Source organism: Colletotrichum siamense (genome assembly GCF_013390195.1).
Source record: "Colletotrichum siamense strain Cg363 chromosome Unknown KSG_Cg363_contig07, whole genome shotgun sequence".
In the NCBI taxonomy this organism is placed as follows: Eukaryota; Fungi; Ascomycota; class Sordariomycetes; order Glomerellales; family Glomerellaceae; genus Colletotrichum; species Colletotrichum siamense.
Window position 1 is genome coordinate 1,550,689 of NW_023501020.1, and position 27,871 is coordinate 1,578,559.

The 27,871-nt window shown below is 54.4% G+C and overlaps 7 protein-coding genes across 7 annotated transcripts; 4 read left to right on the forward strand and 3 right to left on the reverse strand.

Annotated features, from left to right (window-relative positions):
* Positions 1–3,517: 3,517 nt before the first annotated feature.
* Positions 3,518–3,822, forward strand: CGCS363_v010746 (uncharacterized protein; the record flags this gene model as incomplete). Its single annotated transcript, XM_036642595.1, has 2 exons — positions 3,518–3,709; positions 3,802–3,822. 2 exons carry the CDS (start codon positions 3,518–3,520, stop codon positions 3,820–3,822), a joined length of 213 nt encoding a protein of 70 aa, XP_036491673.1.
* An 886-nt stretch (positions 3,823–4,708) lies between these two features.
* CGCS363_v010747 (uncharacterized protein) lies at positions 4,709–5,751 on the reverse strand (the record flags this gene model as incomplete). The annotated part of the gene is made up of 2 exons (XM_036642596.1): positions 4,709–5,364; positions 5,511–5,751. 2 exons carry the CDS (start codon positions 5,749–5,751, stop codon positions 4,709–4,711), a joined length of 897 nt encoding a protein of 298 aa, XP_036491674.1.
* Positions 5,752–6,410: 659 nt separating this feature from the next.
* On the forward strand, positions 6,411–9,361 carry CGCS363_v010748 (Isoleucine--tRNA ligase; the record flags this gene model as incomplete). Its single annotated transcript, XM_036642597.1, has 3 exons — positions 6,411–6,460; positions 6,517–6,716; positions 6,774–9,361. The coding sequence occupies 3 exons, from the start codon at positions 6,411–6,413 to the stop codon at positions 9,359–9,361; spliced, it is 2,838 nt and encodes a 945-aa protein (XP_036491678.1).
* Positions 9,362–9,589: 228 nt separating this feature from the next.
* Positions 9,590–11,394, reverse strand: HET-E1-7 (Vegetative incompatibility protein HET-E-1; the record flags this gene model as incomplete). Its single annotated transcript, XM_036642598.1, has 2 exons — positions 9,590–11,087; positions 11,141–11,394. 2 exons carry the CDS (start codon positions 11,392–11,394, stop codon positions 9,590–9,592), a joined length of 1,752 nt encoding a protein of 583 aa, XP_036491679.1.
* A 402-nt stretch (positions 11,395–11,796) lies between these two features.
* On the forward strand, positions 11,797–13,920 carry ROK1 (ATP-dependent RNA helicase ROK1; the record flags this gene model as incomplete). The annotated part of the gene is made up of 1 exon (XM_036642599.1): positions 11,797–13,920. The coding sequence occupies one exon, from the start codon at positions 11,797–11,799 to the stop codon at positions 13,918–13,920; it is 2,124 nt and encodes a 707-aa protein (XP_036492285.1).
* Positions 13,921–14,502: 582 nt separating this feature from the next.
* On the forward strand, positions 14,503–18,748 carry CGCS363_v010751 (uncharacterized protein; the record flags this gene model as incomplete). The annotated part of the gene is made up of 4 exons (XM_036642600.1): positions 14,503–14,903; positions 14,995–16,683; positions 16,951–17,406; positions 17,461–18,748. 4 exons carry the CDS (start codon positions 14,503–14,505, stop codon positions 18,746–18,748), a joined length of 3,834 nt encoding a protein of 1,277 aa, XP_036492284.1.
* Positions 18,749–24,418: 5,670 nt separating this feature from the next.
* Positions 24,419–24,766, reverse strand: CGCS363_v010752 (uncharacterized protein; the record flags this gene model as incomplete). The annotated part of the gene is made up of 2 exons (XM_036642601.1): positions 24,419–24,590; positions 24,639–24,766. The coding sequence occupies 2 exons, from the start codon at positions 24,764–24,766 to the stop codon at positions 24,419–24,421; spliced, it is 300 nt and encodes a 99-aa protein (XP_036492283.1).
* Positions 24,767–27,871: the final 3,105 nt, after the last annotated feature.

Below are 27,871 nucleotides of genomic sequence, written 5' to 3' on the forward strand. Positions count from 1 at the left end.
ATCAAGGTGACACGGAACACGATCACCATCCACTGGCCCCCAATCCCCAGCCGTGCCAACCATTCAGCTGCAGGTGAGCCGGGGGATGCGATTTCGCCAATGTTTTGGGATATGAGCCAGGACTGGAATCCCCCTCATGACGGGCATGTCAAACCATGTCAGAGATCGCAATTTCTCCAGTTACGCTGGGCCCCCAACCAACCCCAGAACCAAGCCTGCACTCACCGCTTGAAGGAATCGTGCAAGTTGGTCGGCTGAGACGTGGCCAAGACATCAGGCTGATGTCGATTGATTATTTTGGAAGTCCCCCGGTCGAGCCAGGCGTTCGTTGATCGATGTTGATGAGCGAGCGACGGGGCTTGTCAGAGACCTTCACCACGTAAACAAGAATTTGACTGCTGCGCGGGCGAAACATTGGCATGTCTCAACGCTAGTGGAATGCCTCTGATTTAACGTCTGTTGCTGCAAGTTGAGCTGAAGATTTGTCGAACATGTCTCTGCCGACGGCGACGTCCGCCGAGACTAACAGCATTGACAGCTCAACGACTTGGCTCCGTGCATCTGGCGTGAAAGACAATTCTCGAACCATTGTGAGGCGAACTCGTTCGTGACATTGGCTGCCCGGGCAACGAGTATCAAGAGCGGAAGCACAGGTGGTCCGAGTGGCTGAATTGCATGATGCGAGGAGCCAGCCGTGTCTCTGGAGTCCTCGATGGCATCCTTGCCTGACTTGCAGCCCTACGATAGCCCCCAAAACGCTGGGGAACCAATCTCGCTATTGCCTTGCCTGCCTGGCTGAGCTCAGCTCACGTTACAGTACCTCTGATATCGATGCATCGATCAGAAGATGGAAGCGCCTCTTCGCGCCATTCCTGCAGGTCCCAGCAGCTCCAGCAAGGCTGTGCGACGGATGGCGTTTTTAGGTGTATGTAGTGTCCCATCGGCGGGAGTCTTAGTGACCTCGGGAACGCAAAATAGTAGCTTCGGTGAGAGCTAGCTACCGCAAAGGGCATCGTGTTTGCAATATTGAGTAAAGCGACAAGTCAGAAAAGGTGCCACAGAGTGCAGGCATGCCGTCATAGATTGTCCGCGGCTGCGGCGCGTTGCACAGCCTCTCGCAGCACTTCGATCGTGACATTGTCGGATGAGCTGGAAATGAGTCGATGCTACTATTCACGGAAAAAATTCACCGCACAGAAGAGTCTCGGAAAGCTGCTTCATCGGTTGAGCAACTGTCGTACTCATCTCAAGAGTCTCAGACAATTCGCGTTTGTTCGACGGGCTCTCAGAGCCCCATCTCGTCCCGCGCGACCTCATGATCGTTTCACTGGCCTTTTTCGTCACGATACTGACAAGCCAAGTGTTCTGTCATTTCCGCGCGCTGTCTCTGGTTTCCGCAGTCCGACAGAATGCAGGCCATTGGCCGTTCGCCAAGGGAGGCGTCGGCAGCCTCGGCATGGCCAGTCTGAACAGAGGCAATACGGTCAACTCTCGTTGCATAGCCAATCAGAGAGCCCAGACACAGAGCCGTAAAGAGGCATCTGAAACAATGCTCTCTCGTCCTCGCTTCGCAGTGACACGAGTGCGACGCAAGCCCCCAAATGACAAAGTGTGAGAGGGCGAACAACGTTCAGTAAAGTCCGCCCCACGTCCGCAGCAGCTCGGCCACTCACCGTATTCCCACGTGGTGGACAAGGGGCGGGCTGACGAGCAAGAACAACCACCCCTGACGATCATACCTTGAACAGGGGCTCAACGGGCGACTGCGACGTCCGGGCTCGAATCACGTGCCGTGCTGCACGCAGCTCAGTGGTTGGTAATTCAGGCTCAGCGCTGTGGTTTGCTGCGTTTCTGCATCGCGATGCCGCGTTTGCTGATCAGCTGGTGTGGTTTAGTCGCCCAATAGACTGCTTGGCCAACACCAAGCTACAGACAACCACTACTGCAGGTACGGTGGCAAACGGCAATGATTCGATATCCCGCATTCCAGTTTTTGTCCAATTTGTATTCCGCTCCTCTCGGCTTCCGAGACGCTTCCCTCGGCCCCTTGAAGTTGATTACAATTTCTTGCAGCACTTTTGAAGCAAGCAAGGAACACCACGGCGGACGTCGGGCTAGACGTATTGAAGCAGCCTCAACCTGCGGACGAACAAGCTCATCTCGTAAATGAGGACAAAATTGACCCCTTCTACCCCATACCATCTTGCCGCAATCGCGGTGTTCATGACCCACTTTGCTTGATGTCGTACGCGATCTGTCGAAAATAGGTAATCCGGAGAAGCCAAAACGCTGCCATTTTAGGCAAAACGAAGAGAAATGTCCCCCCGTGCTCCTAACTCCGCCTGCTGTATCCTTGCGTGGGGGATTTCTGAGACGAAGGTCTGTCTGCAACAGATGCTGCACGCACGTCCCGTCTGAACGGTGACGGAGTGTAGAAACGGTCAACATCGGCCGACTTTCGTGAACACCCACCCACCGGCCGACCGGATCGGTGGGGGGAGGAAACGGTCTTTCGGCCGTACAACATGGCGTCTTCCCCATGGGACGAGGCCAAGTCGTACGTGCATGTTTCCGCAGCTTCGTTATCAAGTACGTCAATGGCTCGATAGTTGGTTGCCATGCTATTCCTGTTCGACGATCACCCACACCCTCCGCTACCTCGCAGATGGAGGTCATGCGGCCAGCAAACTGGGTTGCGGTTCGACGGAGGATCTGCTGTGCCGCGCTGACACCATTGCTGCAATCAATTCTAAACCGTCAGCTTAGCGGGGTAACGGGTAACGATCACCATCTTATCGAAATCCCCTGCAAACCTGCAAGGCTTTCCAAAGGCGGTGTTGAGGCTGCAATCCTTATCAGATTACCTGCGGCCGTCCGTCAGCGTGGGTTGCTGTGCAAACCTCGGTACCGGTGGGGTTGACCACGGTGTGTAATCGACTGGACGGTCTGCCTGGATTCAAGATGCTTGAGGCCGCATTGCCGTCCGCGCCCGCTGGCATGGCGTCAGAGGCCCTCGTCAAGTCGTCCGACTGCTCCGTCCGTGCCTTTGCCGGACGGCCTAACGGGAGACTGCCGCGCTTCTGCCTGTCGATGAGCCATAGCCTGGATGTGATCGGCCGAAGCAGCTGTAGTCAAGCTGTCGTTATCGGGATCCTAAGCCACCATCGCTGGAAAGGGTGGTGTGCAGCTGTGCAGCCAAGGATCCCACGACACCATTGCTCAACGCCCACGGTGTAGTTCAGCTTCGTAGGCAACACGTTGCCTGGTACTTTGATGGGATGTATCTTTTTCTTGAACAGAGTTGGTGCGTGGGATTAGCCTTCTGTTGCGTGTTCAGCAAGGTTGGCGTCAGCGTCCCATCTTGGACCTGGCTGTGTGTGACATCCTTGTTGGAGGTCCCCGATTCGGGTGTCCGTGATGTCCATACTCGCGATGGACCTTCCAGAGAGCGAGTAAACCCGTCAGCAAGGACCTGACACAGCGACTCTTGAGACAGCCGACGTGCGTTTAAAGACTTATGTCATTCAGCGGTGAACCACCGTGTCCCCTGGTCGTTTTCGGGTCCGGCAGCTTCGGCGACCGCTTGAAAGCGAACTTCAGAAATGTGACGCTGTTGGTAATCACTTGTACAGCCGCCTGCTTCGGACCGAGTTTGCGCTGTCAGAATGTGCCGTTCGCTCATCGAGATGTCATCGTCGATGCAGTTCAGGTGAGTCAGTTTCCTGCTCAGTAGTTCACGCCAAGAAGACACCGCGACAGTCAAGAAGAGGGGTTAGAAACGAAATTCTAAAGTTGGCGCAGGCGCCGGTTGATGTTCAATGATTCCGGTGGAGAGGGAACTTCGTAGATCTAGCGTTGGCTTGGCATAAGTGCCCCAAACTAAGACGTAACGTCGTAAGCTCCATCAGCCACAGACCATGAGGCTGGGCTGTCGTCTGCCAATCAATTGGCGTGTCATTGAGCTCGTTTCACTTGTCGCCCGTCTAGCTAAACATCGTCGACCGTGCGCTCGTTTTTCAACAACTGTTGCCCATGGCTCTCGAGGATCAACGACTCGGCACCATGCCGTGGCAGAGCACTGGAAACCCGGGGACTTTCCTGGCGAGCAAGACGGAGCCCGTCCGCGTGGCCAAGCGCCGTCTGGAGGCCGGAATATTCTTTCATACGGCACGGGCGGCCATTTGGCCAGAGTCCGGTGATCGAGCCCAGGATGTCCATGTATTTCCCCAGCGTTACCCCAAGGCTTGGCCAACACCAACCCTGGGCACACGTGTCCCCGACATGATTCTTGAACCATCTCGCTCTCGCCATGGTCATGTAGTGGGGCTCCCTCGAAACAACCGTTCCTGGGATATTCGCCTATTCCTGCTGCAAGGCCTGCGAAAAACTCCAGATCTCGATCTGACTGTGAGGGTGCATCTTATGATTGTCGCGTGTCCTATCACGAGAGGGCGCTCGGCGGTATCCATACACACGAAACAGTAGGATGACAGTCCATCAGTAATACCATCATCCTATAGCCATATTGCATCCCAACAAATGACAGAAGTGTCAAATTCGATCCGAAGCGGGCTGTCATCGTACCATCGCGTATTCATGCCACCAGAGACACTAACTTAGGCTGGAAAAGCGGCATCATCTCGTCATGCTTCTCGTGTTGGGTTGGGTGTGTAGCAGACATGCCTTGTTTGCTTCTTCGACCCACGCCTCACAAGGCGTCTTCCTCGGCACCAGGGTTAGGCATCTGAGTTGAGGTGATCCAGTTCTCCATGCTGGCTTGGCCAGCCGGCTGCTTGGCGTTCCCAGAAGTGCCCGACGACGCCAGCCTCAGACCTTGGCGTTTCTTGACGACGAGGCACAGGACACGACCGTAGATGGCAAACCCCTCATACGAGACATCCATGGCCATCTTCTTCTTGTCGTCGTCTTCCTGGTCGTCGCCAGACCCGGTAGTCTGTTTCTTCAGGCGCTTGGACGGGCGGGGAGCGTCGTCGTCCGAGTCTATCTCGATTGCCGAGGCCTCCCCGCCAACATCGTCGTCCGAAGCAAGGTCGTGATCATCGTCTTGATCACGAGCTGCCCCGCGCTGTCTTTTGGAGCGCCGAGGCCGTGTTGTTTCATCAACCGCGGGGACACGGGAAAGACCGGCGGGCTCTTCTTCGGACTCACTTTCGTGCCGAATGTGCACCATAGTATCGGCGGATTCGGCGTCCAGGTCAATGGGTGTGTCATTGGTTTCGTTTATGAGCTTATTAGAGTTGGACTTCAACTTGCTCTGTGCCTTGTCGCGGAAATGCTTGTGCTTAGTGAGCAGCGAATGACGGGTGGTGGTCTCAGTCAAGAACATGGAGACCTCAAACTCGTCTGGTCAATGCAGCGGTCAGTCTAATGTTCAGACAAACCATGCTTTCATACCGTATATGGTGGTCCAGACCAGGCTGATTACGACGTTGGAGAAGTGCTTGGATGGGAAGTGGCAGCGTGCAAGGCTGCGAAACAGGGTGGCAAACCTTGAACGACGACATCTTTGATGGCCTTCTTCTTGGAGCTCTTCTTTTTGGATCTTTCGCGTTCCTTTTCCTCGCGGAGTTTTGGTAATACCAGGGGGCGGACACTCTCAATGACTTTGGGCAGGATGGGATTCCGTGGGTTGAGCAACCAGCTCTGTGCCAGGGCCGGGTTGTCGAGATAGATGCGGCATTCAAGCACCGAGTACTTTGTGATCCGGAGATATCGGCGGAGGGGTGCCATTATTCAGGTTCGAAGTAGGTCGTGCTGGATGGTGTTGCGGTCGCAGGGAATCTTCAAAGGTTCAGCTGCGTGTGTCCAGGACGAAGACGTGCTTCGCTGAGAAGATGGATGAGGCTGGCAACGTCGTATGCAAAAGTGAGTCAAGCGAGAAGCTGATGAAAACCTAGATGACCGCAAAAGGACGTGCTTGAGATGAGCAGGAAAGGAAGGTCCAGCGTTGAATGCGACGTGGTTTGGACAGAAGGAAGTCAACGGGAGAGTGACGCTGTTGATGTGATGTGAGAAAGGCCCCCACCGTGCCGAGGGAGGTTCCTTCCCCGGGTTTGCCTGCATGCAGTTGCAGTGGTGGATGGGGGTGGTACTTGCCCAGCTCCGGCAGGTACCTCACGTAACTCAGCTTTGGCGGCTCTCAAACATGGAACTTTACAGTGGACTGTCAGCCTTGCAGCGGTGCTACCTGCGCTGTTGCTGCTGCGACCTCGGTGCGATGCAGGCGGTGTGCCCCACTTAATATTTTCTCAGTCGACGGATGAAGCATTGGATCGCGTCAATTCGTCGGCGATGAAGGTCAACATCGACAGCATCCCATAGAGCGCATCGTCGTTGCGGCTAGTCCACCTCCCACACACCCGTCCCGCGGTGATGCCCACGAGCAGACCATGTCAAAGTCATGGGCATCGACGCTGAGGTTGCCCAAGTCCACCTTCCCGTAAGGACCTGACCCCCGCCCTCCGCTCCGGCCTCAGCTGACCCGGCCCGTTCTAGACCTCGCCCGCTCCCGCAGTTCCGCGCCGACTACCTGCGCCGATGCGCCGATGATTTCTACAAATGGCAGTCGGCCAATGACTCTCGACCGGGCTTTACGCTTCACGATGGGCCCCCGTACGCGAATGGTAGCCTTCACGTTGGCCATGCCTTGAACAAAGTCCTCAAGGACATGATCTCCAGAGTCAAGGTCCAGCAAGGTTGGAACCACTGACCCTACAGCACCAATGCTTCGGCAGCTGACTCTGTATACCCAGGTTACCGAGTGCGATACAGACCAGGCTGGGATTGTCATGGTCTTCCGATCGAATTGAAAGCCGTAGGCACCTCTGGCGGCAAGGACATGACCGCCGTTGAGATTCGAAAAGCTGCGAGGCAGCTCGCTTCCAAGACAGTGCTGGAACAGATGGAGGGTTTCCGATCATATGCTGTCATGGGCGACTGGGACGCACGCTGGACGACCATGGACCCCGACTTTGAGATTAGGCAGTTGCGTCTGTTCCAGCAGATGGTCCGCCGAGGCCTCATCTACCGCAAGAACAAGCCCGTATACTGGTCTCCGTCCTCGAGAACCGCGCTCGCTGAGGCCGAGCTGGAGTACAACGAGAACCATGTGTCGACGGCTGCGTACGTCAGATACCCCATCATCGACGGCCCTGCCCTCCCCGGTTTCTCTGGTCAGCTCTACGCCATCATCTGGACTACCACCCCCTGGACACTTCCCGCAAACAAGGCCATCGCCATCCACGACTATCTGGAATATGCCGTCATCGCTGTCAACGGAAGCGCATACCTCACTGCTGTCACTCGTCTTGAGGCCGTTAAGGCCCTCTTCACAGACGCCGAATCAGAGGTCATCGTGCCTTTCATTAAGGGCTCCGAGCTGAGAGGATTGAAATACCACAACAGGCTTCAGGGCGTTCAGTCGACTCCCCAGCCCATCATCCACGCAGACTTTGTCTCTGCCGACTCTGGTACCGGTCTTGTTCATATTGCTCCTGGTCATGGTTTCGAGGATTACGAAGCTTGCGCCGCGCTGGGGATCGACGCTTTTGCACCCATTGACGACGAAGGAAACTTCACCAGCGAAGCCTTCCCTGATGCACCCGAAAAGTTGACCCAATCCTCCTCGATCCTCAAGGGTGGCAGCAAGGCTGTTCTCGCCCTCATCGAGGACGACGTCTTGCAAGCTGCCAAGTACAAGCACAAGTACCCCTATGACTGGCGGACGAAGCAGCCCGTAGTCATGAGGTCGACCGCACAATGGTTCGCCGATGTGGACAGCATCAAGGACGACGCGATCACCGCGCTGAAGGATGTCAAGTTTGTCCCCGCCTCTGGAAGAAACCGACTCGAGAGCTTCGTCGTGGGCCGTAGCGAGTGGTGCATCTCTCGCCAGCGTGCCTGGGGAGTTCCCATCCCCGCCCTGTATGATGCCAACGGCGATGCTGTGGTTACGGAAGAGTCTGTCGACCACATCATCTCAGTCATCCAGAAGCGCGGCATTGACGCCTGGTTCTCCGACGCCCCTGATGAGCCCGCCTGGGTTGCCCCCTCTCTCCAAGGTCGTTACCGTCGCGGTACTGACACCATGGACGTGTGGTTCGACAGCGGCAGCAGCTGGACCGAAAGTGGCGGCCAGGCTGACGTCTACCTCGAAGGCTCTGACCAGCATCGCGGTTGGTTCCAGTCAAGCCTCTTGTCCTACGTTGCGGCCCAAAGAGCTGAGGGTGAAACGCAGCCCAAGTCGCCTTTCAAGACTCTCATTACTCACGGTTTCACTCTGGATGCAAAGGGCAAGAAGATGTCCAAGTCCCTGGGCAACACCATCACCCCTGGCGAGATCATGGACGGCACACTGCTGCCGCCTCTCAAGCTCCGAGGCAAAGCCAAGGTCGCCGGCGCTGGTCCGACCTACGAGGCCCTCGGCCCTGATGCCATCCGCCTCTGGGCCGCCAGCTCCGAGTACACCAAGGACGTCGCCATCGGCCAGAATGTTCTCAAATCAGTTCACATCCAACTGGTCAAGTACCGCACCATCATCAAAATGCTACTCGGCTCGATGCACGAGTCCGCTCGCACCGCCCCCACGACGACCCTGGACCATATCGCCCTCGTCCAACTGAAGGACGTGATGGAAGAAGTCCAAAAGGCTTATGCATCCCACGAATTTTACAGAGCTTTCAGCGCCATCAACCGCTGGGTCTCCAACGACCTGTCCGCATTCTACCTTGAGGCCATGAAGGACCGTCTCTACTGCGGCGACGGCGGCGGCGTCCTGGAGCCCATCTTCCACGGCTTCCTCCGCATGCTCTCCCCCATGACCCCCCTCCTCGTCGAAGAAGCTTGGGACCATCGCCCGGAATGGATGCTCCCCCTCGCCCACCCCCTGCAGACTCCCTATGACGCCCTGGTCCATACTATTCCCTCTTCCGTCATCAACGAAATCTCCCTCCGCAAAGACATTCCCGCTCTCCTCACCGCCAACTCCGCCATCAAAGCTGCTCAGGAACTCGGCCGCTCCGCCAAGGTCCTTGGCTCGGCGCTGCAGTCCTCCGTCATCCTCAACAGCGAGGACCCTGCCATCCTTGGCGTCCTGGAGAAGTACAAGCACGAGCTCGAGGCCATGTTTGTCGTGTCCTCCGTCGATGTTGGTACGCCCGTTCCCGAGACCAGCGAGTGGAAATACGCCGTGGAGTCCGCCATGCCGGGTAAGCCTCAGGCGTTGGTACATGCTACCGTACTGCCGCCCAAGGACCACAAGTGTCCCCGCTGCTGGCGGTACATTGCGCCCAAGGAGGACGATCTTTGTGGTCGCTGCGAAGATGTCACGGCGACTTTGTAAGAATATTAAAAAGGATATAGATGTGTATAAATAGTCGCCTCCCAAGAATCTAAGAAAAAAGATACCCTTTTCTTCTTGATACAAACCGAGTCATCATCTCGACAGCCGGAATTCACAGCATGAACGTCTTTTCCGATACGGAATGGCAGTGCAGTGTCTATGTGCCAGCTGGAAACCGGCTTAAAAAGGTCTGAGTTTGACGTCTTTCTTTTGTGTATAGTATGTTTTCTACGTTCTGTTCTTGTCCATGCCCGCTCTTGGATGTGCAGTCAGTGTGAGAGTATTGTAGTCTTCGTCTGTTCCTATCTTCCTGTACGAAACACCAACTGCCATTTCCCGCAGACGAACATAGACTCTGTCAGGACCTTTCCGGGACACCTTCTCACGCAGAGCAACCAGCATAGCCTCCAGACTAGACCCGCCAGAGCTTTGAAGCGCGTGTATCTTGATGCCCCTTCTTCTACACTCGCTCTCATACAACACGGCCGCCCAATGGTCTCCCACAGCGAGCAGAAAAGGTTCTGTCTCGCCCGGGGCCCGCGTGCACCATCCCAGAGCAAGAACCCTGTGCCAGAGTTCGGGTCCAATGGCCAAGGCGTCATATGGCTTCTCCAACCACTCCACGTCCATAATCGGTGAGAGGGAGACAGTGTCGATCGTCCACCATAGCGAGGCGTCTTGTAGACCAGTGATTGCGCTGTGAGTGCTTCGGTGTGTAAGACTTCTTTTAGACAGATGGATAATGCAAATGCTTTGAAACCTGTGGACGAACTTTTCCCGTCTCGTTACTCCGTCGCGTGGAACCAGGTCGAACGCGCGCGTGCGGACGTAGTTCCTCCCGACTGGACTGCCACTAAGTCCTATTATGATGCAGAAGTTCATCGTTCTGCAGTAGGTATCGAAACGCTTGGACATGACCCGGGTAGAGCCATCCACAGCTGGCGGTAGACAGATTTGCAGGCCTCTTGGGGTGAGATACGGCGCATGATGGTTCTCAATGCCCATGGCGGATTCTGCAGCCGACCAGTTACTGATCATCGCATAAGACCAGACATTCGGGTCCTCCACGAAGAAATCGCTTGGGTCCTCTGCCAGTGGCGGTGCCCGTTCCGAGTCTGACCCGAGTGAAACGACAGTATCGCTACGAAGCGGACCATATTCCTTGAGCCTCGAAGTAAGTTGAATCGCAAGGTTTGGAAGTAGGAGAGAGTAGTCCTCTCTCTCCTTCAACATGGCTTCTTGCAGTCGAATGAAAGCGCGCTTGCCTTCCCCGTACAGCAAGGGCATGTTCACGTCCATAATACCGAGCAGCGAATACGCCACATCTTCCGCACGAGTCGTTTGTCTTGAGGCGGCCCACGATAATCGCTCTGCCGCACAACGTCTGTGGATAGACTTGTGCCCTTTCAGCACGTCAATGTCGATTTTTGTGATATCCGCGATGCGCGCCGCAAGCGACGATTTGGTGCCAATCTCAGTCCAGTCTGCGGCGTAGAATTCGACCACGTCAGGAGCCAGGAGTTCCTGGAGCGTCCAGCCTCGAGTGAACCACCGGCAATTCCTGAAGAGTCCTGCGGGGTCGAAGTCGTCTTCGTTCCAGATGTCAACAACTTCGTCAGCTCTGGGTATGTCGGCCAAATACGCATAACATATTGCAGATCCCCTGTACCAGCGGAACATTGAGTTGATGGACTCGGAAAGCTCCGCGCTACTCGTCTTGTCAATGCTGTACTCGTCATGTCAGCGCGATGAGTTATTGATGAGAGGTTGGGTTTTTACCAGCATGTGTCGGCCCATGCCCAAGAGAATCCGTCGTTCTTAGCCTTCGCGCAAGTCGACTTGATCTTCTCAAAGCCATGCTTGGATTCGATGGTACTTTTGTTTCGTAAGCTGGTTTCGTCATTGTTCAGCGCCGTCATCTCCTGGAATGTGACTTCATCCTCGCCCCATGTGTGTGAAAGTGTCACATATGGGTCTGGTGGTAGATCATGAAATTCAACAAGTTTGAGCGTTTCCGTGTCAATTACTCTCATTTCGATCGCAACTGAATTCGCACTAGGATTTGCAGAATGAGCGACATTGAGGATTTGGTGGTTGAAGGAGACAACAATGAAGCTGCGCCGCTACATTGTCAGGGGCAGGACTAAGCACATGATCGCTTTCGCATAGTTTCAGCCACCAGTTTCCCACAGAAATTGCAAGATCGTATGGGCGGCGAAGATTTAAACCAACATCAACATTATCTTTTAGATTCAAAGGTGAACCATCCTCTCAAAGGTCATGAACAGAGGTGAGATTAGGTAAGTCGGCTCCGATGCGCCGCACAGTCAATGCACTATACGGGCACAGTCCGTGCTCCACTTTAAAATTTCCAAGTCAATTGCAGCTGCGACAAAGACGCAGGCCATCTTCGTCTGCAATCTGCACCCTCAACCATGGATATCCTCAAAGTGCTGTCGCGTGGCATCAAGCAGCCCTCCAAGGGCGCCAAGCCCGCGAGCAATGCGACGGCAAACCTGCCGTCTGCCGGCAACCGGCCGAACCCCCAGCTTTTTCACGACGAAGTCCCCTCCGGGCGGGGCCACAAGAGGAAGCGCACCAAGGACGAGGTCGAGGAGAAGGAAGAGGAGCAGCTGCCCGAGGTCGACTTCTTTGCCCCCAAGCCCGACCCTTCGAAGCAGGCCGCCGAGGCAAAGGAGACCTCTTCTCAGGAGACGGACAAGGCGGAAGCGCCTAAGGTCAAGCCGAAGCTCCTCCCCGAAGACGAGTGCCGACAGATCCTCCGCTCCCACCGATTGAAGCTCACCCTCCTCTCCGAGCGCCACAAGAACCAATCCAAGGTCACCAAGAGCACAAAGAAAAAGAAGAAGGTTGCCGTCGAGGTCGAGAAGGAGACGAACCAGCTGCACCCGCAACCTCTGACCTCGTTCCGCGAACTGAGGACGAACTTCAACATCTCGTCTCTGCTGGCGGACAACCTGGCGCACCAGGGCTACAAGGTTCCCACGGAGGTGCAGCTGGGCAGTCTGCCACTACTTCTGCAGCCTGAGCTGGCGCTGAAGAAGGTCCCGAATAAGGAGGAGTTGGGCGATGTGTCGCACGGAGTCGACTTCTTGGCTGTCGCGCCGACGGGTAGCGGAAAGACGATCAGCTTCTTGATCCCGGCGATCAACTCGATCATGCAGAAGAGGGCGTCTGCCGGCGGAGAGCAGGATGACCACGAACTCTCTGCGATCGTCGTTGCGCCGACGCGAGAGCTTGTTTTCCAGATCGTCAACGAGGGGCGCAAGCTTGCCCAAGGCTCTGGCATCAAGGTCGTGGGTATGAAGAAGGGCATGCGGATAGCTTCCGAGGAGGACGAGATCTCTGAGAGCGAGGACGATGAGTCGCAGGATGAGGGCTCCGGAGACGACGACGAGGACAGTGAGACGGAGCCTGCCAGCTCGAAGCATGTCACAAAGGCGGACATTCTTGTCACCACTCCCACACTGCTGGTCAACTTCCTCTCGTCGGGATCGTCAAAGACCCAGCGTGTGCTACCAACAGTCAAGTCGCTGATCCTCGACGAGGCGGATGTCCTCCTGGACCCACTCTTCCGCGAGCAGACCATGACCATATGGACTGCTTGCTCGAACCCCGACTTGAAGATTACCTTCTGGTCGGCAACCTTCGGATCCAATATCGAGACTCTTGTCAAGGAGATGCAGGCCGAGAGAGCATCAAACAGACCCTTGCTTCGTCTCGTGGTCGGATTGAAGGACACTGCGGTTCCCAACGTAACGCACAAGCTGGTCTACACCGCAACAGAGAAGGGAAAGCTCCTCGGCCTCCGCCAGCTGCTTCACCCAACAGCAGGCGACGACTCCGGCCCGCCTCTCCGGCCCCCATTCCTCGTCTTTACTCAAACCATCGAGCGTGCTACCGCCTTAGCAGAGGAGCTGAAATACGACATCCCCCTTGCCGCTGGCGGTTCCACCAGAATCGCCGCTCTGCACAGCGGTCTCACCGACAAAGCCCGCGCAGGAATCATGCGCCGCTTCCGCGCCGGTGAGGTATGGATCCTCATCACTACAGACGTCCTCGCCCGCGGCGTCGATTTCGCCGGCGTCAACGGCGTAGTGAACTACGACGTCCCCGGCTCCAGCGCCGCGTACGTCCATCGCGCGGGCCGTACCGGCAGAGCTGGTCGCGAGGGCGGCGTCGCCGTCACCTTCTACACCACGGACGATATCCCCTTTGTCAAGACCGTCGCCAACGTCATTGCCGCGAGCGAGAAGCAGGCTGGCAAGACGGGCGAGGAGGCCAACGTGCAGAAGTGGCTCCTCGATGCTCTGCCGAATGTCAGCCAGGCGGATAAGAAGAAGTTGAGGGAGAAGGGTGTTGAGGCTAGACGAAGCCATGGTGCTGCCATGATCTCGACGGAGAGCAAGTGGGAGAGGAAGAAGGAGCATAATAAGAAGGGTGCCGCTGCGGCGAGCAAGCAGAGGAAGAAGGAGGCGAAGCAGTCTAGGAGGGGCGATGATAGCGATGGCGGCGAATGGGGTGGCATTGACGACTGAGCTGTCATAGGGAATAAACCAACACTTACCTACGTATGGCTATAGAAAGCGCTCGTGTGACGACTGGAATAATTGCCGGATTATGTTTCGAGACATCATTACGCGTCAATGGTGTTTTCATCGAATCCCTACTTGAACCTCACGCACGAGAGAATTGATGCTAGAGGCGTATGCTTCAGTGACGACGGCCAGCCCCCTGCTCAACAGTCTAACTGAGGCCCTGAAGATACGAAGACTAGCCGGCGAGATGTCTTTCCCAATTGTTCCCCGTGTGTGGCTGCATGAGGCACAGATGGGCTGCGATAGGCCGACTGCGAAAGAAGCCTGACACTACTGCAACGCAGTTCAGCTCAGTAATTTGACGACCATTGCGATTGGTGCACCGCGACGGAAATCACTGAGCATCTTCTGACCCCTCTGAGAAGTGTGCCTAGGGGTGCCACACCATGCCACTCAAAGCGGCTGTGCAGATCAGCATGAGCTTTACGGTCTGCCTGATTGCTCATAAATCCCTCGCTTCCTCTTGTAATCTGGATCGTCGGGAATGGGCAGGCATAGAGCGGACATCGCAGACGACAAGCCATGGCAGATCCTCTCTCCATCGCCGCCAGCGTGGCGGGCCTCGTTACTCTTGCCGCCTCAACCGCGAAACTGGCGAAGGCGTCGTCAAATAGATACAACGAGAAAGCTGCTGCTTCAATACGGGGAAACGTCGAGACTCTTGACTCGGCGCTGATCCGAATCAACAAGAGTCTTCAACACCAAGCATTCGATCATCCTGGAGAGGAAGCTCTGAGGCAGCCTATCGAGTTCTGTGCGCGAACACTGAGAAACATCGAGATGCAGTTCCAGAAACTTGAAACAAAGGGCTACTCGTGGCATAGTATGAGAGGGAGGATTTCTCGTCCAGAGGTGTTGAGGGAAATCTCAACGCTACAGATTATGCTGGAGGGGCAGAAGACAACGCTATTGATCGCAATGCAGTAGGTTTCACCCAACGTTTTCGACAAGGCTTCTTCGAGCCATTGCATTCAATTTATCACATCGCGAGCACAGGTTGATCATGGCGAATAGGAACTGCACCGGAGAGAGCCAGAGCAAGATGCTGCACATGATATTTAACGCCATTGAGGAACTCAGAGCCATCATTGAAAGAGAGAAACCCATTAACACGCCTCCTCAGGATATTGACAATGGCGTGCTCGCCAATTCAATGACAGCAGACTTCGGCTACGCAAGCACTCCATCTGCGGTGCATGTGCATCCCTCTTTTGATGACTGGCTCTCAACATGGGCAACACCAGACGACCAAGACGGCCAGCCTACATCCTTAACTGACCAATCACCAAAGGAAGGACATCCAAATTCGGAATCTGGCACTGCATCTGGCCGGCCGCCGCAGAACGTGAAGTTGATCATCGAAGGTCTCCCGCAAGCAGGCCAGGAAGGAAATGCGACAAGTGAGATCACCACACCCGCAAACACACCATTGTATGATATCATGTTCCAACTCGATAAGGAGTACCTACAGCCACCTAAACGTGACCGCTCTGACAATCTTCAAGGACCTGGCCGAATCTGCGGTTTCGCGATCGTGGATAACGGAACCAAGGTTGCACCATTCATGCCTTGGAGCACCTCGTTCGTGGTGGTCACGGAGGGCCCAAGTTGCTACGACGTTCAGTCTGGGCTCAAGATCAACCACAACGAGAGTTTGATCCACTTCTACAATGGCTGTGTACGCAGACGACTGGATATCGCGGGAACGAGACAGCCGGTAGTTGAGAAGCTGCAATCTAGCATTGTGATACGGAATACCTCGGTTCCCGAACGTACTGCCAGCGTGACGTTCCAAAGAACGTTGCGTCTTCCGGAGCGGTCTTGTCAAACCCCAAGGCAAAACTCGACGAGTCACAATCTAATGTACGAAAAGGCTCAAGGTATCTCAGAGTTCTTGGGTCCATTTCCTCTTTTCGACACTGAGGCATACAGAGATAGGCTTCCGAAGGAAATGAAAAAAAAGGGAGGACTGTTCTTCCCAATCTTTCAACGAGAGGCACTTGCCTTTTTCTTCGAGAACACCAGCAAGGGTGACAGGCGGGCATGGGAAGACGAAGACGATCAGCAATTTGCCATCAAAGTATACTCCGGCTCCATCAACTGCGTCTCTGGCCAACAGGTCACCGATTCCGTGCCACATGAGCAGGACCACATAATCTGTCCTAGACAGAGGAGGCTAGACGGTTTCAAGTCCGCAGACAACGAAATTCGACAGTTTGTGGCGATGCCTCTGGGCTGGGAGTACTCGGCTGAACACCAATTGACTGATAAAGAAGACGTAGGCGGGATCCAGCTACAAATCGCGCCACGTCTTAGAGATTGTGTGGAGTTCCGTGCCTTGGATCACTTATGGAACTTGGGGAGGGCGTTTAGATGCTCCGCCACAGCTTCAGAGTTGGGGCTGGCAACTGGTTTTGTCATCGCCATGTCCGACTTCGACCCCGACATAAAGCTTCTTGATGAGTTTGAGCACTCATTCGCAGACCGCAGCAGGTGGCAGATTCATGGCCGGTCCGACCCTCTGCTGTACCCCATGGATGAGACTGGTCTGCATCGCGTCACTACGGTCCAGGACGTGCTTCAGAGACGTGGTGGTCAAAACCTAGGTCCGACCTCCACCATTCACCTCCAGCCCGTCTTTTCGGTGGCTATTCGACTGAAATTCACCATCGCAGATGAAACCCACCAATCAGGTGAACTCAAGTTCGTCACGAGTTTCAATTGTTCACCCTTTCTCGACTTCGGGCTTATTGCATCAAAGTGCCTTCATGATCACGGAATCAAATGCGGCCAGTGTGAAAGCTGCGAAACATCCGAGATTTTCTCGAGTCCCCCAGTATGGCAATTCGCATTGCTGGGAAAGGAAACCTTCATGTACGGCTGGCCGCCTAGGTACCATCCCGTGGAAGCAGTGGTTGCCGAATCAGGCGCCTTGCCTGGTGATTTATGTTTTTACTGTACCAGGTACAGAGCTGGCGTCCCGTATATTCATCCCCCGCCTTTCATAGACAGTCGCCCTGAGCAATTCAGGTTCCAATATGGGCAATCACCCAGTTCAGCTGGCTGGGAGATATCGCTCGGTGCCGGAGCACGCCTTCTTCAGGAAATACACCGCGGCAAAGAGCAGACTTGGGACTGGAACAACAGTTGTTTGGTGAACATTCAGCTACTGAACGCGGCGGCTTTCAAATCCGTCACAGGCATCCCGGCTTGGACACCCATATCTCTGCTGGATTATCGCAAGAAGCGGCGCATGTTGCAGTTGCCAGTGGTAGCGGAGAGCGCATATGATTCTGCGACACATGTTGCTGCTATATGTGATTTGAAGTCCATTAGTGCCCTTGACATAACACTTTCGGACGACGTTAGATATAAGCGTCGTATCATCACTTGTCCTCAGTGCGAGACGAATATGTGCAATGTTGCGTAAGTTCAACCATCTCACTGGAAATGGCGCACCACTAACATGAAAGCTCATAGACTTTTGCCGTGCAAACACATCTTCTGTTCAGATTGCGTGGGCAGTGGCTCCAAGATATCCTGCTTTCAGTGTGACAAACGACATACAGGCCAGGTCATCTTCTCCGGCGCCATGGAATCCCCGTTTGGGAAGTCAGCCAAGATGTTCTCTTCCCGCGCTCTCTCGACTTACCAGTTACTCAAGCAACTGCGGTGCGTTCCTGGTTACAATAGTCCACAAACGCCGTCGCAGGAAAGCCCCCAGACAGTAGCGACAAAGGTTGCACGGCTGAGCTGGGGAGATCAGACTCCTTTCTGGTTCAACTTCATTATTTCCACCTTGAACAAGGCGGATAAGCAGTCACGGTCGTCAATGACCAAAATACTGGCAATCGAGAAGGCTCGATCTTCCAACATATATCAACTTGAGGCATTACTTCCGCTTCTTTCGAAGGCTGATTTCTTTAACGAGAAGGATTTTCATCAAACACAGCTACTGGAACTCATCAGCCTGTCGGTGAACAATGTGGATAGCTCCAGGGTACAAAATCACGGCTGCAGTCCGAGAGCTTCTACATGCCTCGAGGCTGTGATCGACTGGATGGAGACCGAGTCTATCAGGCCAGACGAGCTGTTACGCTTCGGCGTTGACTTGAAACCATGGCTTTGTCCCCAGCAGACACCAAGTCTGAAGTGCGTGGCCCGATTCTTGAAACAAGGTGGCAGGTCGTTTCTCAGAGATTATGGGTTCAACCGAGAGGATCTTCAAATGCCGGCCTCCCGGAAAGTCAGAGAGTTACTTCTCGAGGACTTTATATCCAACGGCTTCGACCTGAACGCTCGCGATGCACATGGTCGCACTATCCTGTGGACTGAACGTCAGCTCACGTACATGTTGCTGGACAACGGTGCTCGCGTGGACATACCGGACAACGACGGCAACACCATACTTCACTGCCTAGTCCTGAAGCAAGATCCTACAAGCCTCCAGAACAACCAAGGGCCATTGGAAACCCTGTTGAACCACAAAAAGGGAAGGGAAGCGGTGAACGTGCGCAACCGGGATGGGCTGACCCCCTGCCAGCTTGTGCTAGGGATTGATGCGATTCATTATTGGGATATCTATACGAGACTTTTCGACAACGCTGAGGCTGATATCAGAATCGTCTTTCCAAAAGGTGTTTATCGAGATAAACTGACGTACAGCCTGGCGAAGTGGCAAGCCGAGGTGGGAAGTGTCAGTGCGTTCAGGAGGCCGGCTGCTGAGGAACGCCTCTTGAGGGCGCGGCTGGCGATGTCATACTCTTGATATGGAACGCTTGGGTACTGAACAGAAGCTCTTCTAGCACTATAATGTTTTGGTCCGCATCAGACGAAACCTTGCTATGGGTCTGACACTGGGGTAATTTAGTTCCTGGTGATAGGAATCACGGTGCCGGAACGCAATCGTTTTCGGAATACCCGAGCGGCGTCGGTGACATCCTCGGGATAATCATCAATCTGTGAGTTGTAATGTATCTCTGAGAGAAGCTTCCAGGAAAGCTTTTACCCCGCAAGCCTTCTCGGATGGACCCTGGCATACCTATATAACGCTGTATCTGGACTTGTAAAACGATGAATCATTGGACTGTTCGCTCGTTCATATGAGACGAAAGCTCATTACCCAGCTTTGTCGTGTTTATACCGAGTTCGACGCCGAGAAAACGATACTTGTCGGTAATTTGCGGTTGTGGTCCTGCAACGTTGGAGTTCCTTGAGTATTCATCTCGACTGATCCATGTCACTGACTCCTACTTTATTTTTGAGAAATTTGAAGGCATGCCTGCGTCTGATATACACAAACTAGCCACAAACGTCCAGCTAGTATGTCGGAATTCAATGAAATTGATTGGCAATCACAGACAAAGCCATCAGAGACTACGTTGATTGGAGTGGAGCAGAACCATCACTTGAATATTGATTTAAAGCTTTTAGCCTGGAGGTGTGACCGACCACCGGTAAGCTGTCGGTCTTTTCCATGGTTTAAAAAGGACATCTTTCCATGTGAAAAAGAAACATGAAGAATGGTACTGCTGACTTTTGACAATAAGATGAATGGCCTCGAACAGCGAACTCACTGACGCCCACGTTGTGATCACGTCGACTTCACTCAAAATCAACAAGTCCAAAGCGGATCACAATCATTAAATCGCACATAATGCACCGGAATAATCTAAATACGATTGAGATGACTGCCGAGACATTGTGGTATTTGAGAGTAGCTCGACATACTGTTCCAAGGTTGGCGTTCGATACACCTACTGACCGATGTTTGACGGTCTGCCACTTCACAAAGAACCAGCTGAACCAGCAAGCCATTGTCTTAACGTCTAAAATTACCAGCCCTCCACGCTTATATAGCACGCGATGTTCTTTGGAAAGTGTCATAGAATTATCCGCATGGCCCAATTTCTCACTTTTCTGATCCACAACGCACCACACCTCCAGCAAATACGAGCATGCTGTTCCTTTCGTCAAGTATAAAAACAGCCAACATAAGACAGAGGATTCGTCTTCTTTTCTTCTTCTTAAGACACAATGGCTGCATGAGAAGTGTTGATGGTCTAACCCTCGGTCTGCGTTTTCAAAGCTTCTCATGACTTTCGAGTAAGAAGCATGTAAGACTGCCGGAAGCGAAACCTCGAACGTAAAAAACACACCAGTATTGTTCTAGTATAAACAACAGACGCCATACAATAACGACGGCAAAAAGACTCTAGCTGAGTTCTACTAACAACCAGCAGGTTGCAAACTTTCCACGAGCAGGCTCTTCAGTTCTCAGAGGATTGCACGTAGGACTCAATATCTCCTATCATTTGTTTCGCTGTGGTGCTTTCTTGCATCATGAACAGCAAGAAGTTATCATTTTATAGATACTGGAGGAGGTTAATCTGGAACGGCTTTACATGGCCACGCATCGCGCGTCGAGCCTAAGAGACCGTGGCCACGGCACTCGCAATTATTTTGAATCCCTTGTCACGTAAACACTCATTGAATCTTGCCCGGAGACTGTGGACATGACATCCGCAAGATCCTTTCCATTCCAAAAGCCTCATCACGCAATCATACACGTCTGTCCGACCCTTACCCCATCTTCTCGAAGCAAACCGACCTCGTTGACAGTGATATATGAATCCTCAACTAGACACCTAGAGAGTACATCGCCCTGCACACGTTAACCTTCAGAGTAATGATCGAGATTTATTGCTGGCTGGTAACATAGATCTACACCGCGCAGATGCACATAAAACAGGTACCTATGACAAAAGCGAGGAAGCCATGGAGGGTTTGGTTCATCACGAGGCGATACTAGAATGTCTTTGAAGCATCAAAGTCTTACTGAGGGCCTTGACGAATTACTACTTTCATCAATCAGGAAACCATCAAGTCACCGCCACGAAAACCTTCATCATGCCATCTCAAAGTCAACCCCCAAAGAAGATGGACACAACTCCAGCAACACATACGACCACCTCACAGAGCTGCGATCCTTCAAAAAGACTGATATTCCTTCAAAACCAACACGCGCGTAAACAGAGTACAAAAGTAACAAGTCCAGCTGAACACCCCTCAAAAAGCTTCGCGTCTACATCAAACCTACCCACCTCCCAACCCATCCGTGCTCTCTCCCTATACACTCATCACCCCAAGATTCCACATGCTCACCAAACTCTGCCGATGTAAAAAAAACCTACCGTTGTCCAAACTCCCTACCGATGCTGCCCTCACATAAAATTTAAGCCTCCAACCAAGCCACGGCCCGTCATGTCGTGCGACAGACACGTTCTCAAACCACGCAGGGTCTAGACCTACGAGAACACGCCTGCGGCGCTTAAGGAAACCGTGATCCCGGGGGGCTGCCGTTCCCGCCTCCAACGGGAATGAACCGGGCGGGAAGGCACTTTCAAAATCTGCAAAGGCAAAAGCCGTTGACATGTGGTGACGCCGACACTCCGCAGCTCCGTTATGCAACATCGACATCTAACCCCTCCAACCCTCCCACAGACCCAATCCGCAGGCAGAAACAGGAGGAACAAAAAGACAGATCCAAACTAACGCGATAATCAGGCAGAGAAAGTCAAGCCAAAGCCCAATCGCCCGGATAATTCTCTGCTTCACATGTCTAGCTCCGTGAGGCATTTTGCGTAATGCTTTCCGCGTCTCGGGAGTTGACCCCAATGTAATCGGCCCAGCATCGGCGCCGACACGGAGCCAGGTTGCAGCAATGCAGCCACAAAGCCACAGTAAAAGCTGAGCCAGAGAAACCAACGACCCCATCTCAAACACTAACTCAAGTTCGACGCCGATGCCTGGGTCTCGACTAAGACAGGCAGTGGTGGTGGTGTGCTGGTCCCCACTTGGGTTGTGATGTACAAGTCCGAACGCACCCAGTCGATCGGTACATCCACCGGGAGATAGGGGAGGCAAAAGAAGAAATTATTGCTCTCCTGCCCACGCCAAAGGGCAAGGAAAAAGAAAGCATGTGAAGAATGATCGACAGCGGCTCAAAAGTTGCGTCAGTGCCATTACCCCACGTTCCAGCCCCCATCGCCAATTTCCCCCTTCCCCGCGGGGTTTTGACAAGCGCGACAAGCCACTCAACGCAACCCATCCCAAAGAAGACGGTCTCCATGGCCCATGGCACGAAACTCTGCCAACCTCCATCTCGTGCGGGATGGCACATGCGATTGGAAAATGCAAAGATAAGATCTGCTTGCAAAACCGTGTTCGAGATGGGTTGAGGAAAAGTCTGTGTGTTACTTTCCTTCCACATCCATCCGCTTCGCTTCGTCGCTTGGCCTAGATAAGCGCGGCCGTCACATCGGAGACATGCATGCACTACCTTGCCTTAGCTTGACACGGCGGGCGAAGCAGCGGCGAGACTTCACCATTCCAGCGGCCTCATATACTGAAGAGGAAACACCGACGTGGAGAGCCGGGCGGACTTAAACCAGGCATCAGTCCCATCAACCGTCTGTCATGATGTAGCAGCGTCAGCAGCGACGGGTTAGATCGTAGGCATCTCGTAGACCGATGTACCCCTCCAATCCACCATCCCTTTCGGCCACCTTTGGCCGGCATATCGTTCGCGAATTTCTTCCTCTTTGTAAGATCATCCCACGATGGGCATATCTGATAATGGGACCGTTCAGCATGTGACGCTAGCACGCGCGACCATGAACCACGAGCCACCAAGTAGCGCCTTGTTTCCATTGGCCCGCTTCCTCGCCACAAGCAGAGAAGAAGAGCCTGATGGAGAAATATTCTTCAACGCTCGTGACATTTCTTACTTGCTTCAAAGAATGCCGTCCGCAAGCAGGTATGAAGACACGGGCACATGCTGCTTGGTTGTTTCCCCCCTTTGAATCTGGCCATCTCAACACGGGCAAGCTTCTCGTCTGAGCAACGCCAAAGTCCGAGTGTGGGCACATTGTCAACCTCCTAGTGGTGTTGCTGCAAGCAATCCTGCAGCATGTACGCTCAGACCTAGCCTTGCTTCTGTGCGAGGTCGCTGCGTACAGCCACGCACCATCTTGCCATCTTTCGCGGAGTAGCGACAAGTAAGACCTCGTCATTATGGGTGAACGACCACCCCAACCTCAATACTCCACCAACTGCTATACCTAGAGTGGTGGTGGTGGTGGGGAGAAAGGTTGGAGGGGTTGTGAGAGGGCGTGCTTCTGAGCTTTCTTCGGGCGATAGGCTCACGCCCTCGTGCCCGGGCCGGTCTCTGGCAAAGGCGACCAGGGCGTGCCCACATCCGTGTTTGCAGGGTCTTGACAGTCGGCCAATACTTTCTCTTCGCCAATTCTTCAGCATTTGCCAATTCCGCACTCCTCGGCCAGGTCTCGGTCGGTCCTTAAACGCCAGTGGGGGGGTATTCTGGGGTGTGTTTGCTTTGGATGACCCTCGTTCCTTGGTGCGAAATCGAAAGAGACGCTCTCCATGGCCCGTTCGTTTACGTCGTTAACCCCTCATAAAAAACAAGCGGACGACGCCGCAGCCGCGACATAATGGCTTGCTCGGACCACGATGGGGTCCATGGCACTGCCCGCCGGTATCTTGATTCTTCTCAAAGAAAACGAACCATTGAGTTGCAAGGCTGAGCCTCAACGGGCCTTGAATGCGAGAATGGAACCGAACTCTCGCTGACCTATGTACGCAACCAAAGACGGCCGAGAAACTCGAAGAATTGTGGATATCGATGCGAAAAGGGTGTCATGGCTCGGCTTAGGTCTCCGAACAGCGGCCCTCTGGGCAATGAGGCTCCCGTTAAAACGTGAATGGAATACTGTTGATCAGTTCAACGTTGTGGTGGGCGTGGGGGGGCCGGGCAACGGGCCAACGCCGTTATTGCATGACGAGGTCGGAATGGAAAGGCACGCGCCTGAGATTGGCGACGTGCTCTGCAGAGCCCTTCATTGGTGCGGACGCCTGCCACGGGCTGACACCTTGATTCTTTTCGCATGTTTGATCCCTCTGCCACAATAAGCTTATCGTCCTCCACTGACCATCTCATGTCCTCCTGCAATTCGCGGATTCACATCTCGTAGCCGACCTGATGAGGCGTCGGCTCGTCTCATGCGCAGCTGTGCCAGTTCCAAGGACGAGATGGAGGAACCTTGGTGCATACAAGGACGCGAAGGCAGCGCTGACACAGCAAACTGGTTTCCGGGGCTTTCCCTGAATCAGGATGTTGAGGGTACATGGCGGGTACTGATGTTGTACCCCGAGGTCGAGAGGCCGAGGGCCCATTTGTTGGTGGCAAGGGCCCTGGACGTTTCCTCCGTCCACAGATGGATCCTGTGTCTCCTCCAGTGTCAAGTGTGCGGATTGACAGCGAAAGCTCCTGCGGCGGTCCATCTGGCCATTACGCCCTCTCACTGCAGCTAGCGTGTTCAAGGTGAGCGAACAGCCTGAATCAATGGGGCCAAACATGTCAGCGCCTTTCTCCTGCATGCTCTGGACCTCGACAACTTTGGCTCGAGATTGCGTCTTTCTCCGAAATGGTATTCCCGTGCAAGGAACGAGAGCTCGAGGTCACATTGCATTCGCTGCAGGCGCAACGAATCAAGAAGCCGGTGGCCGCCCATTGGACGAGACCAGACGATCTGAACATCAGAATCTCGAGGCAAGGTCCAATTGGTAACTACACGTACCCTGGCGACATATTCTTCAACGGCTCAACAACGCCGAAGATGCTTGTGTGGATCGAGGGATTGCTGACGGCCAGTTGGGGGTTGGAAGGTCTTTGCCATTGTTGGTTCCGAGTCTCGCGAACCTGCATGATAATGTACGTTGAGGTCGCAGCGAACCAAGGATGGTGAAGTGGGCTCCCCCTCCTGGGCCGGGATTTTTTCGAGATGCAGGCTCTGCCATTTCCTTTCTTTTTCTTGGTTGTCGTGGTCGAATTCCCCATATTTATTTCGCTGGCAGGTGCAAGGGACACAATGGACCCTGGTCGCTGAAGAAGAGCTGGCCCGGTCGATGTCGTGATGGAATGATGCTATCCTGCGGGGATGCCTGGACACGGAGGGGAACTGCTCCAGCAGGTCCCCATCCACCCCTCCTCCCAGCCAGTGTCCTCGAATCGACGCGAGGGCGGGAAGATCGTGAGCCTGCCCATCCGGGCTTGCTACGGACAAAGTTTGCGGAGAGCAGATTGCTGACAGGCAGACGTGGCATAGCGCACAAGACTACAGGCGCGCGACGCGGCCTGGATCGTGCGAGGTGCTTCCCCGGCGGATCTCGGTTGGGGGCATGAACGACTGAGATGCAAGTTGATGTCAACCATTTCCTACCGTAACCGCAGGATCACGGTCGCGAGGCGGACCCTGACGCAGATGCATTGGGTTTTTTTTTTTTTTTTTTTCAATGGCCAGAGCTGCTGGAGATGATGCCAAGTGCTGTATTAACCCTCACAGCGCATGAAGTGTTTCTGTAGCGCGAGAGTCTATAACTTCTCTGAAATGATGATTCGAGCAACAAAGTGTCCGTCCTGCGTTACACGTCGGCGAGACGGGATGAGTATGGTACATTGTAGGCGGCGCGAAGACGACGCTGGTCCACCTGGTTGTCTCCACCATCTTCCGGCCCTGATCAGCCTCCAAGCTCTGGGCGTGCGGAGGATCGTAACGAGGGTCAGGGCTAGGGTTTGTCGTTGCAATTGAAGCTGAGGAGTTGGAGCTGATGACCTGATGTTCATGTGTTTACCCGCTGGAGAATGGGCATGGCGTTGCTGAGAATGGCACTTTGGGTGTCGGGGAGATGACGATCTGGGCATGGTGGGAACCCCAAAGGGCCGCAGGTCGCCAAGGAGTGGGTGGGCAAGCGTTGAGGTGCGGTTAAGGTGTGGTCAAGGTGAGATGAGGTGAGGCAAGGTGTACGCAGTACATAGTACTCCGTAGCTGGCGGGTGTCGAGGTGGAAGGATCTGCTTTAGACTCGGATAGCCAATTAGCTAGCTTAGGTAGCGTTGCAACCTCGTACATGTAGGTCGAAATAGAGGCTCTTGGCTCATCCGAATGTAGACTTGCCCGAGACCAACATTCCGCCAGTTCCAAGGTACGGCGAAGCCGACATATTCGAATTCTCGCTGCTGCGTGGTACGGACAGAAATGGTCGGGTGAGGTCATGGGGGTGGCAGTCATCGTGCTCGTCCGAAGCCGACAAGAAGCGCGCGTAGGTAGGTAGGTAGGTAGGGAACCTCGGTGGTCCAGCAAGGTACTTGTTGGTGGGAGGAGGTCGGTCTCAAAGCCCCCAGATCTGAAGGGGATTCAAAGACCGAGATCACCAGATGGCCCAAACGGGCAGCGAGTGGGTGGTGGTATGGTGGGGGGGGATGGCACTGCGTACGCCGTAGCTACACAGGGCACTGAGCAGGTAGTTTGTAGCGGCAGGTATCTGTTGTATTGTGCAGCAGGTTCCTTGTCTGTAGGAGGAAGTGGAGGGTGTGTTCGTACTTCCGCGGTGCCTGGGTAGGCAATGTAGGCAAGGCAATCTGTGGAGCGTTGTTGAGTGAGGTGGGAACGAACATGGGAATGGGAATGGCTTCGTCGGTTGGGCACCCCACCCCCTCTCTTTGCGATGATCCCGGTTCGCATGGGTGATGCAGACGCAGGTCCAAGAGGAAGAGGATAAGCGCGGCAGCAGGCAAGGGTGGGTTGCACTGAGGAGACATGTCCTCTTCATCTCTTTCGCCCATCCGACGGAGCTCTGCAGCCAGGACAGAGAGAGGTGCTGGTTCAGTTCCTAAAAAGAGAAACAAGAGTGCGGCAGAAGCATGGAGAAGAAGGACGCACCGAGGGCGAGGGCGCAGAGATGACATGATGTGATGATGTCGAGGCCGGAAAGAAGCTGAGATGTGACTGCCAGTGGAGAGGGATTGCGCGTTTCGGCATCGTAAAGAAAACTCTTCATTGATTATTCTTTGAAGAAGGTGTGGTGGTCACTGGTGAGTCCATCCAACCTCAGGTTGTCTACCTTACCTAGGTAGGTACTGCTGCGTTTGTTTCGCATTTGGCTATCTGGGCAGGGCAGGGCAGGGCAGGCAGGCATGAGGGAAGAACCTGCCTGCGTGCTTGCTTGCCTGCCTGCCTGCTGAGAGGAAAGAATTTGAGGCTGGAGTAAGGTCAGGACCTTCCTTGCCTTGCGGCTGTTGGAAAGAGAGGGCAAGAGAGCGAGCACGTACGGCGGAAGGTAGGTAGGTACCTGCTCAGGTCGTGGAGATACAGCGGCCGCCTGTGCGTTCAAGGGACCGCAAGTACCTCGTTCGTCCCTGCCCGTTTTCCCGTTCATCGTCGTCGGTGTCCGTGCGCCGAGCACAATGTGGCCTGTGCTTCCAGTCTGTTCCTTCCCCACCAACAACACGCTCCAGTGTCCAGTGTCCAGTGCCAGTACCAGTGCCAGTGCCAGTGCCAGTGCCGTCCGCGGGTCACATCCGTCGTCGTCGTCGTCTTCGTCCTCGCTCTTCGCTGTTCAAACTCCACCGTCCTCCACGTCCTCCAGTGTCTCGTGCACTCTGCCACTCTCTGACTCTCAGCAGCTCCAAGGGCCCAGATCGTCGCGGGCATCGCTATTCCACACCCAAAACATACAATCATGTTCCTTGCCCCTCGTCTACAAGTCCGAAAAAGACAACAAATTGCCGTGGCGGCGGAGCCTGGTATGACATGTCAACGACCGTGCGCACGACGGCAACATCAGTCAGTTCCAGAAGGGTGTGCCTCCATCGACCGGGCTGCCCATCGGACGGCCTGGCTTGGCTGGCAGGCAGTGAAGATGGCAATCAATGCCACGGCCACGGCGCGGCATCTTATCATGGCAGCACGATGCAGACGCAGACGCAGACGCTGTCGCAGACCCCGATGCAGATGCAGATGAGAGAGGCTAAT